General features: G+C 30.1%; 1 protein-coding gene and 1 pseudogene across 6 annotated transcripts in view; both read right to left on the minus strand.

Moving 5' to 3' along the window:
• TBC1D32 (TBC1 domain family member 32) overlaps positions 1–12,769 on the minus strand; it is a 189,301-nt gene that overhangs the window by 8,733 nt on the left and 167,799 nt on the right. For all 6 annotated transcript variants that reach the window (XM_016153837.2, XM_016153846.2, XM_016153852.2 and 3 more), the window contains 2 exons: positions 8,976–9,116; positions 468–656 (listed from right to left, as the gene is read on the minus strand). In XM_016153837.2, the coding sequence (XP_016009323.2) occupies positions 468–656; positions 8,976–9,116 (330 nt within the window). The remainder of the gene's footprint in view (positions 1–467; positions 657–8,975; positions 9,117–12,769) is intronic.
• On the minus strand, positions 4,004–4,122 carry LOC118605082 (annotated as a pseudogene).

A 12,769-nucleotide genomic window follows, 5' to 3' on the forward strand; every position in this document is an offset into this window, starting at 1 on the left:
CTATATGGTAGTGACTTTTTAAAAATAGTATCGTGATAATCTTATAAGAAAACCTTTCATAAAAATAGATGTTTAGAAGAGTATAGACTATGAAGGCATAAGAAATTATATTAAATGTTTTTAAAGTATCAGACCTCTGTATTAACACAGTTACTTAAACATTAATTGATCACGTAAGATATAGAAATATATAAACAAAATGTATGTTGGCACAGCATACTGGTTAAAAGCAAAGTTTTGGATTCACATAGCTTAACCTCACATCCCAGCTCCATCATTCTCTACCTATATAATTCTGAGAAATTAATTTGGTGCCTCAGTTTCCTTCTCTCTAAAATGAGGATGATAATAGTACCAACTTCTCAAGGTTGTTTTAGGATTGGATGAGCATCTAGAAAAGTATCTGACATGAAGTACCTTATCAAAGTCAGCTATTAACTCATAATCATTTTCTCCAAGACACTTACTTTTAAGAAAACCTGCAAATCTTGAGTCTGAGTGTGCTGAAGAATATCTTGCTGTAGATGTTTGAATATAGCTATACAGATATATACTTGATAATCAGCGCCAAGGAAAATACAAGTAGCAATATAGTGGCAGATTTCTAGCCAATCTAAATAATTCCAAAAACACTGGGTTATCCATTGAAGGCAAATCTAGAAAAAAAGAAGTCAGTTCATTAAAAAGCTTATAAGACCATATTTGACTTTCAAAAAGCAATGACCAATAACTCACACTAAACCAATGAAGAAGTTAGCATTTAATCAAAACATAAAGATATTCTGTGTATACAAGCCTAACAAGGATGCTTCACCTATTTGCTTAACACTTTCATGGTCTTGGAACTCAGGACTTCGGAGATAACATGGTGTTCACACTGCTCAAATACCAATTGCTAACTCCCTTCTTTATTCATATTGTCCTCCTCTTACTCATAATACCAGTCTGCTCTCTACAAATAACAAATGCTAAAAGACTATTTTAATTCAGAGATGGGAGTTTTTTCTATCCTACCTATAATCACAGATGTATAATTATGCAGATGACAGATTGCTGAATGTTACATTAATGCAAATGGACTCTTGCTGAATCAGAAAACACTTTAATCCAAACAGAATTATATAACATAAAAACTGAGAGCTAATGTGGAGAAAAATTTAAAAATGACTTTAAAAAAATCATTTATCTTACTCATTAAATTATGCTTGTTCAGATTATAAAAGCAGTATATGCCCATTGCGGAAAAAAACAGAAAAGTTTTAAGAAAAAGATAACAATGACTCAGAAATTAAGTGACTCGGAAATTAATATTTTGGTACATTAATGTTATGGGTGGAATTATGTATCCCCACAATAAGTATGTCAAAGTCCTAACCCCTAGTACCTGTGAATGTGACATTTTTAGAAAACAGGGTACTTACAGAAGTAATCAAGTTAAAATGAGGTCATTAGAGTGGGCTTTATTCCAGTATGACTGGTATCCAAACGAAAAGGGGGAAATTGGACATAGAGACAGCCACACACAGAGGGAAGATGCAGAAAAGTCACACGGGGAGAATGTCACACATGAAGACAGATGACTGATGCACCTATAAGCCAAGAAAGACCTAAGGCTATTAGAAGCTAGAAAAGAAACACCAAACAGTTTTTTCTCTGGTATGTTCACAGGGAATATAGCCTCGTCAACACTTTGATTTCAGATATCTGGCCTCCAAAATTGTGAGATAATAAATTTCTGCTTTTTTAAAGCAGCCCAACTCATAATGCTTTGATACTACGGTCTTAGGAAACTAAGACATTTACTTTCCAGTATTTTAATTTTCATTATGATTAACAATTTACCACTGAAGGTTTCCTTTATTGACCCTCTCTTCCATAATTTTATGTTTTAGGGAGGTGGGGAGGAGGGAATAAGAACAGGTATGGTGGTTTATCTCAATCTGTCATAACTAGAAAAGATACAGAAAAACAAATTTTTCTTTTATTGCTCTATAATTATGTCCCTTTAAAAATATATTTTTAAATAAAGTTTCTAAAATGTGTTCTTATATCCTTGATTCAATTTTTGGGGGTGCCGATTCCACTTTTAACCGCCTTTTACGTGGTATATTAGTTTACTGGGTGGCAGTAAACTAATGGTTTACATGGTTTATTAGTTTACATAATAAAGCACTAAAAAATAGGTGACAAACAACAGAAATTTATCTTCTCAGAATTACGAAGAAGTCCATATTCGAGGTGTCAGCAAGAGTGGTTTATTGGGAGACTTCTCCTTGGCTTGTAGATGGCAGCCTTCTCATATTTTCACATAGTCTACTCTCTGTACATGTCTGTGTCCAAATTTCCTATTCTTATAAGGACGTCAATCATACTGGATTAAGGCATACCCTAATAACCTCATTTTAACCTAATTACCACTTTTAAAGACCCTATCTCTAAATAATCACCTGCTGAGGTATTAGGGGTTAGAAGTACAACATATGAATTTTGGGGGGATAAAATTCAGCCAATTCTACATGCTATTATTGAATTTTTGTTTTACATATTTATTACTTATGCCAACAATTAATTTCTAATTTTAGACATATGGGTATATCTTTTCATCTCATCTTCTGGTCATATTTCTTATTTTGTTATCGATAATGCCAACTACATAAGACCAAATTTTCTTCTGTTTTTTACTATATTCTGTTCTCAGGTATAAGATTCTTCTTTACAAATATGTTCCCTTCTATTTTCTGTAATTGTCTATTTATCTTCCATTAAATAGAGATAATACCTGTCTTTTCTACACATGGTAAATTTTGAGGAGGAAAATGAGAAATAACTAAAAATACTTTGAAAATATATAAAGTGCTATATATGTTATTCTGTAACAAAGGTAGATATTTATTATTCATTTAACATGTATTTAACAAGTACCTAATATATAAAAAAAAATTATAATTTTTAAGTGAACAGAATACATTTAGTCCCTGTTCTCATGGACCTTATATTTAAAAAAGAGAGACATACACTTTTCAAAAACATGACCCTCTTCACTTGGAAGAAATTATGTCTACTATTGTTATTCTATGTGAAAGATACTTTAGAATTGTTAAATTATAATAGAATTTTAAAACACTATTCCCCTTGAAAAGTGTTGAACTATGAGTCAGTTTTTAATCCTTGAGCAAATAATTTCTCTACCTGTATAAAAATGCATTGGTCTACAAATTAGCTGATAGACTTGGGTTCCAACAGGACAAAGGAAGTAGTATGTGTCTAAATAAGCTTTGATAAACTTTTTCATTAACATCTTTACTGAGAGAGAGAGATAAGACAGAGAGACAGACAGAGAAAGAAAATATCACATGAACCAGATCTATCATAGCTTCAAAATTTTGATTGGTGGATATGTCTCAAGTCCATTTGCCTCCCTACTCCTTAAGAATTTTAAGATAAAATACATAAGTTGCTATAAATTATATCAGCGTTTATTTTAAAACATCCAAAATCTCAGTTACCAACAGCATCAACATAACTTTTCAACTTTTCATTACAGTTATAAGAAAAAAAAGTAATCTTAAAACAGTAATACGAACACTACCACAAGCAATATTACTTAGAACACACTATTTTTGCCATTCTCTTTGTCTTTAGATGACATGTCACTTGGTATGTACAGTTAAATTACTTCTCATGAGGTTATACCATCAAGTGGGTACAAGCTGATTTGATTCACTTTGACTTTATATTCTTAGGGACAAAATGTATTTAGTTGATTACTTATATGTAATTATATTATTATATAAAATATTGAAATAACTCCAAAGTAAAAATACAAAGCAAGGTATATTCCCTGGTTCTTCGGTGCATTTGTTCCCTATCCCTAAAAGCAATCATTTAAAAAAATGTGGTACATGGTACATTTTTTTTTTTTTTTTAGACGAGGCACCCTTGGTTGACCTCACAGATTGCAAGGACCTTGTCAGCTTACAATCCCTTATTTTTTTATTTTTTACACCTACAATACCTGGTCTTCCTAGGTGGTCTCCCATCTAAGTACTGACCAGGCCCAACCCTGCTTAGCTTCTGAGATCAGACTGGATTGGGCTTATTCAGGGTGGCATAGACATAGACTCTTTTATGTTTTTAATATAAGCACTTTTGTACTCATATTTGTATCCCCATCCTTTCTTAAACACTTTTTTCTCCATCATTTTATTACTTAACAAAAACATCCTCTATATCATACCACAGCGATATACAGAGATATTTCTAATTCTTTTTACAACTTCATAGTACTACAGTGTGGATAAGCCATAATTTATTTACCTAAACCCCTATTCATAGACATCTGCATTGTTTCTAGTCTTTTGATACTATAAACAGTGCTGTAAGAACATATTTGTGTGTATGTATTTTCAAAATTTTGTCAGTGTATCTTGGTATAGATTTCTATAAATGGCATTGTTGAGTTAATGGGTAAATACACATGTGATTTTTGCTAGAAATTGCCAAATTTTCTCTTGTAAGTTTCAGGAAAAAAAAGTACTATATTTTAAAAACCAAGCAGTCAAGTCCTTGTATTTATTGAAAAAATATTAAGTTTATGAAATGGTTTACAAAGAAAGTAAAATGAGCTAATTGTATTTGTTTTTAATAGTAAAAACAACTATAGTAAAACAAAATCCAATGTTCCTTAGATATAATTACACTTTAAAACATTTAAATGGCTTTTAGGTTTATAAGGAAGAAAAATCACTTGCACCAAACATACCAAGCCTTCCTGGGAAATTTTGCCCTTCAACCATACTTAAGTTTATGCCAAAAGACATTAAGATACAACGTTAAGATAAACATAATTATTTTATCTGAGCTAAATTATTCTCACTTGTACACAGATTTTTTTTAAATCAATCTTTAAAGAATTCCTTAAGAATTAAGTTAAAAAAAAAAAGTTTAATTAGAGCAGTTACTTATGGATACTTGATAAGCCAAAGTAGGTATGATCTAAATGATCAAGTTTTATGATTCAAAAACACTATATTTAACATTTATACTGGCCTTATTTTATTTGTTCTCAGCATAAAAAGAATATTAGTAATGTAAGAAAGAAAACTGATTTCAAAATGAAAATATGTGGTTTTAAGTGAAGTCTCTTATCGGGATGACCTAAGTCAATTCACTTAACTGATACTGATTTTATCCATCTGTCACATGAAGTTAAAATTTTAAATAAAATAAGGTCTAGAAACACACTTCTTATAATACAAAGGTTGTTATATATAAAATATAATATTTTTATTTCACTTCTAAGCAAGAAAATGTGTCACTCACTCAAAGGACCTGAAGATAAGTCAGGCACACATACCTTTAAGAAACTTCAACTAATAAGAGAGAGTTAAAGGTTATGAAAAACTATTCCAGAAAGCAAGATGTGTATTTCTTCTAGAAAAGAAGTATAGAAGCAGTATTCGAACTCAAAGCAATGCAGAATCAGGTACTTGTAGGTGATCTAAAAAGTTTCTATTTGGACAGACATTCAAGGATAAGTACCGACAAGTAAAGATGAGGCACAAGGAGGGAGAAGGCATCATTTCAAGTAGCAACATTAGCCACTTGAGGAAAGGCAAAGCTTGGGACATACACATCTGTAAATATGACTCTGAAGAAGGGGCAGTCCCAGTCTTGATATTTCACTTTGCATTTGTGTAGTTTTACGTTTTCAGAAATAACTGTTGCAAAATATGAAATGACAAAATATTCTATGATTCTGCTTTCATGGTAGTGCTAGTTTTGGGGACCGGCAAAAAAAGAAAAAAACAAGAGGGTTTTCTAGAGTATATTTTGAGGATTATCCATGTTAGCCCATTTGCTGACACAGTACTTTATAATAATCAATGATATGCAGTGTGCTGTCCCCAAGGAAGTACAAGAGATAAATCTTTAAAGATTCATGGTACTTCTTAAGTCAGGAAAGTTAATAAAGTACAATAAGGAAAGTTTCTTTTTTTTTAACAAAGGTAAAACTGGTCAAAAAGTTAATTAGAATATGTGATTTTTGTTAATTTAAAAAGAAAATATATTTGAATTTCAATTTCCTTTCCAACCTCTTAAAAGAAATTCTAATCAATATATGTGTGTGTGTATATATATATATATATATATATATATATATATATATATATATAAATAAATTTAATCTTTTTATTCTCGTTGAATTTATTACTTTTACTCTAGAGAGCCGTGTATTTTATTTAGCAGCCTATCCACAAATCCTTCATTAATCACCAATACCAATCCCTTAGTGTCTATAAATTAACAGCTTCAAAAAGCACGGCTTCTAATTAGGTTAAAATGAATAAGCTTTGAAATACAAAAATTATATCCAAATAATTACTTAACCACATATACCCATTTAGTTACTTAAAATTAGTTTTTATATTTTATAATTAGCAGTAAAATGGAAAATAATAACAAAGCAATGATATATACTCAAAACAAAATGATTAGCTCACAAAGGGAGCCATTAAAATGGCTTTTATATATACCATAATTTAAGAAACATAACATTACTGCTCAGAAATAATATAGTGGTTTTTATTAGGCAAATCTGCTTGCTACATGTAAGCAGTTTCAAATCGATAAAGATATATCAAATTGGATAAAGAGTTGACAAAATGTTAGATACCAAATTGATACAGTGGGGCCTGAGGTACTGCAGGTTTTACCAGTCTTTGGTAGTTCATTTGTAAATTAAAGGATATATGTCAAGAACTAGCAAATGATTGGAGGTATTAGACAATATATATTGTATTAATCAATATTAGATTGGCAAAAAAAGAACTCTCAGGAACCTATTGATCCCTGGCTTGAATATTTAGAAGAATTGAAAGAATGGATTGTTGAGTTTATAGTAAATATTTAAGTAATTACTTTCAACCAAAATTTAACATATTGCAATTCTAAATTCCCAGAAATGTTTTAAGTACATAGTAAGAGCTAGAATTGGCTGAGGAAGAGTGTTCCTTTCCACTACATGCAATTCTTTGCTATATTTAGACTTATTAACTACAGGAAATGTAAAACTCAACAAGCAGAGTAATTTGATGCAAGTAAATGTAGTAAATGAAATAAGGGCTCTTCAAAATAGGTATAAAAAGTATATATCATAATGTTAAAAACTCTTGTCTGATTAAGAGGGAAAGTGTTCCAGTAAAACAAATCCATGGGAATGAGGGATAGTTTACTATTAAGAAATCTATTAATATGTCATATAAACAAATCAAGTAAGTTCTAAGATCAAGATACTCTTAACCATAAAGGAACTTGACAAAATTCAACATTTTCACTTGATTAAAAGGAAATAAAATTCAATACTTTACAAGACTAGAAAGATTCTTCCACAGCATGACATGGAATAACTATTTCCAATGAATAGTTACTACTTAAGGGTGAAATCTGAATGATTTCCCAATAATTCAAGTCTAAAACAAGTCAGTCATTATTATTTAGAATTATTCTGGAAAAAAAATATATAATTTAGTGAAAAAATGAAGCAGAAAAGAAGTACATTAGCAAGTTGGAAGAAAAACATTAATACAAATCTAGAAAAAAATGTATGACCTAACGAATATAAAAAATGATTGACTTCACTAATTAATAATTAGAGAAAAATTAAAAGTGAGATCTCAAGATACACTAATTAGAAATATCTGTAATGAGAAATGCAACATATATATATATATATATATATATATGGAAAAAAACTACTACAATTTTTGTAAAATACAATACAAAGAAAATAAGTGAAAAAACGTATTGTTCCTAGGAAGGCTGAGTGAACTGTCCAAAAGCACTTTAAAGTATACATAAATAGAAATAGGTAACTTAACTTTTTTAGAGTTAGGAAAAAAATGGTAGGCTTACTCCTACCCAATATTAAGACATCATATAAAGTTACAATACAACAGCAAATAATACAACTTTAAATAAAATTACAGAAGTAAATAATAGTCCATTACAATAGTAAATAAGTAAAATATGTAACTCAGGAATTGATTTGAGTAGTGGAGGTTACATTTAAAGAATATGTACCTATCAATAAGAAGCACACTGAGACAGGAAGCAATTAATAAAATTCAACCAGTTAAAATTATGGAATGCTAATCAACCTCACTAATGGTAAAAAAAAAAAAAAATTGAAAATTAGAAAGAATTTTCACTTATTAATTTAGTGATTAGTTTTAAAGTAGACAAATATCCAGTTCTGAAGAATAGATACTCTCTTAATTTCTGTTAGAAGAGTAAAATCAAAGTGATTTCATAATATGCAACAAGAGTCTTAAAAGTATTCAAATCTTTTGATTAAGTATTTCTAATTTCTGGCACTCAGACTTAAAGATTTAATTCTAAAAACAGAAAAAAGTTTAAGCTCTAAAATATTTGTTTTAGTCCAATTACGCATCATGAGAAAATAATCCACACTTCCACTAATGAAGGACTGACTATGCACAGGAAGGAGACATCTGTGGCCATTGCATGTGACCACATACACAGTGCTAGGTCCTAGGAAAATCATTAAGCTTTCCCGGATCCCAACAGCAGAAACAGGATGCTATGCTTTCTTTTTAGATAAGACACAGTATTTCACATACCAGATATTCACTGTGGATAAGAATTCTTGTATGAAGCAGATATTATTGCCACTAAAAAGCCTACATGTCAAGGCTTTCAGAATGTCTATATCTTTGAATAGCTACACTTGAACTCAAATTCTATGATTGCCAAAGATCTACTATAAAGTAAACCTATATATTATAATATACCTAAGGAGAAAAGGTCGGTTTAGGGATTTAAACACAAAGGTACAAATAGTTACAAAAATGATTTTATTTAAATATATTTCCTACATATTTGATGAGAATGTAGTATTCTTTAAGGACACTGAGGTCTGGAAGTTTAAGAAATGCTACTCTGTAATGGATTACCTGTGACGGTGCAAAACCAGACATGTGGAAAGCTGAAAACACAAGTGGCACCTCTGTCTTCAGTAGCATTTCAATATAGTGAGTGCTGCAAAAATATATTGGATGGATGCCAGATTCTAGAGTGTCAATGGGTAGGTACCTCTGCAGAAAAGAAAGAAATTGAGAATTAGTAAATATACAGCTAATTTAAATATAATAGTGGTAGAAGAATTGTATGTATAGGAAATAATTCTTATACGGTATCTATGTTGCATTGAAAATGACATATTTAGAGTGGTCTGTTAAGAAATGGTGGCAAAAGATTAATTAATTAACAATCATTATTATGTAATAGACTCTCGAATATAAGGCAAGAGTTCTTCTACTCTTACAGATTATACTCTGTTGTAAGAAATTATGCCATACTTTTTGGTAACCAATACAAACTCCTACCATCAAGAAAATACGCTAATGATTGCTCACAGTAACTGTAGCAAATTCAGTTATAATAATGTTTTATTAATTGGTCTATTAAGTCCCATTTCATGACCCTAATTTATAGTAAATGGTATTTATAAAGCTAGATCGATGACAGCTGAGACACATGAATAAAAGAGCCTTCTAAATCATCAATTTATAAATTATGTTTGTTTTACTTTGTGTTTTGATGCATTGTGCTTAGTCACAACCGTCTAAAATGATGGTAACTCTTAATAAAGATAACTTAATAAAAATAATTCTTAATAAAGATAACTCCAAATAAAATTCAGAATATTGGATTTAGCAGGTAGAATACAAGCATTTGCTATGCTACCTAAACAACATATTAACTAATATATAAACTATGCTAAAATTGTGAAAAAATCATCAGTAAAAACTTTTGGCTTGGGATATACTAGAAGGTGGCATAATATGAAACACTTTATAAAAGAACAAATCCTCAGAATATTTTACTTCAATGATTAAAAATAAAAGCTATGTGCTTTAAAAAAATGAAACATAGTAAGTAATTTTTTTAAGTTTTTTCTACCTTTTTAGGTAACTCTGATGAGTCATTTTATTCCTGACACTAAGAAAAATATAGTTCGAGGTGGCTATGGAGATTAATCAGGAAGAGCCAATTAGAAAGACAATGCTCCAAACCAATCTGAACTGATCCAAACCAGTCCCGTCCAGTCCAGTCCTGCACTCTGGGGATCTGTGGGCTGAGGACAGGGCATGCTTCAGTACTGCAGTGAACCTGTGCCCTGTGTGGCATGTGCATCATGCAGATGGGTGAACAACCAATTAAACTGAAAACCAATCAAATTTACCCTGAAGAATCCTCAAAAGCTTCAGGAATTGATGACCAGAAATCTTTGGAAGTGGTAATAAAGAGAAAGGGGATAAAATAAGAAGGATTGGATGAATCTTTGGGCAGCTGACCTCCCCTGGCACCTGGGCAGAAGTCTAAACTTTTATTTTCTAGAGAGGAGGAAACAGGGCCCCTGGCTCTCTGGATGGAGGGGCACAAAAACATTGTTAAGGACAGTGCTACCATGTGGTACCACGCCAAAAGCTGGGAGATTATATAAAAAAAGTTTTAAAAAAATCTAAATGTGTTATTTAAATTTTATTAACATTTTTAACACTAACTTTTCTTGATTAGGTAATTATTATCTTATGAGGAGTAGGAGTAAACTGTGCATGTATATATGTAAATATAAAATATAGATAAAATAATCATCCCATGACCTTCGTGTTGAACTATACTAGTTAATTTAGCCTGATTTATCAATAGTTTTGTGAGTATATGAATAATTTATTCTTCTGATGACCAGAATTCAAACAACTCCTTAAATTATACATAATTAAAAAAAAATCTTAGAGATTTTCCACTCTTCCATTTACAAAGGTAATGTTGAAAATTCTTTTCATAGTGAGTATGGATTTTAAATCTATTCATATATTTACATATCAAGTATTCTTAAATGAAAAAATAACTAAAATTCTTGTTTTCATTTCAATTTAATTTGTTCTCCTTTTTCATGTTTTTACTAACAGAGTAGGCATATATGATTGTTACATTACAATTGTTATTTGGGATTAGGTATTCCTACATAGAAATATATGATTTCTTGATGTATCTTTATCATTTTATTAATAGTTTTGATATTAACAATTAGCCAAACTCTGATTCTGATGAAATTCCATATAGAATGATTTTTTTTTATCATTTAAAAAGTTTTTTTTTCTTAAAAACAAATAATAGAAGATAATTTAATTATATCAGTACATTAAAAGGCTTTTCTGGTCTAAGTGGCTTCAAAGGATATATTTTTCAAATTATTTTTATCTCACATCAGTAGATAGGCATAGTTTATAAAATTTTAAGAACTTCAAATTAATATTTCATTATTTCCTATACTGCTCATCTAGGCCGAGTTTTGTTGCAATTTGTTTACAACATTATTAAGAATGCAGAGGATCTAATATTTTATAAATACATTTTCTAAGGTAACATAAGCCTAATAATATCCTTTACATATAACTATTTAAACATTAATTCATACATTAAACACATATTTATTAATTACTATAAGCTATAGTTTGAGACACATTAGTAAATAAACAGAAAACGCTGCCTTCACAGAGCTTACACTTAAATGCATTAATAACAAATACATAAATTAAGCAACGTATTAGGAATTGATGTAGGTTATGGTACGAATGAAAAAAAAAAACAAGATAATGAGGTTGGGAATATGGGACTGCAAGAATGGTTGAAGCTCTTTTGAGATTGATTACAATTTGTGAGATGGGCTAAAGAAGGTGGACAAGTTTGTGCTATTAATAGCTAACGTGTTTCACGACACTGCAGAAATGCTTTTTTTTTATCAACCTGCATAAAAACTGTCAATGCAATGTTTGAAATCTATGGACTGAACAAAATAAAAAATAGACTAGCCACTTTTTAAAAGTATATTTAAATTTGAATGCACTGACAAGTCAAGTGGCATAGAAAAAAACAGCAATCCAAAAGATTATTAAATAAAAAAATTTATACTATGGAGTGGTGACTATTAGTGATAGACATTACTAACTTCACTTGGTTAACTGTTCTAGATAGAATCCCTGAAGAGAGATCTTATTAGAATGCTATTTGTTTTATAAAGAAGCACTAAAACAAACTATAGGTAATAGAATATTCAACTTGGTATATTTGTACTTGAAAAGAAAGAATGGTACTACAGAAGACACTGTATAAGTCTTCCTTGATGTTATAGCTGAACCAACTGAAAAGTCTCAAGGCATTCTAAAACCCTAAGTTACGTGTCACTCCATTACATTTACAGATCTATGTGCCATATTAAATGATGCCAACAAAATGGTAAATCTAATAAAATCTACGCTGCTAGAGTCCTGCCTCATTTGTTTTATAAGAAGAAATTCTATTAGAATACAACATCACTGCTGTTATGTTAAGAAATAATGTTATGAAAAAAGTTTATAGATTCAAAGTAGAAATGCAACTTTAAAAAAAATGGTTAAAAACAGTTCATTGGTAATGTTTGACAGTGTCACAATCTGCATACTAAAGTAGAATAGTTAAGACTAGTGGGATGTAGACATCATTTAAGAATGTTTGATATGAAAATGTGTGAATGAATTAAAAATACTCATTATCAAGAATTTTCAACATTGCATTTGTAAATGGAACAGTGGGAAACTGTAAGATTTAAATTTTTATATATATATAATTTAAAGAATTGCTCAAATTCTGGTTATCAGAAGGAAAATAGTTTTGCTGACTGGAAACTCTTTTTCAAGAATTT

Source organism: Rousettus aegyptiacus, unplaced genomic scaffold (genome assembly GCF_014176215.1).
Source record: "Rousettus aegyptiacus isolate mRouAeg1 unplaced genomic scaffold, mRouAeg1.p scaffold_m13_p_1, whole genome shotgun sequence".
Taxonomy (NCBI): Eukaryota; Metazoa; Chordata; class Mammalia; order Chiroptera; family Pteropodidae; genus Rousettus; species Rousettus aegyptiacus.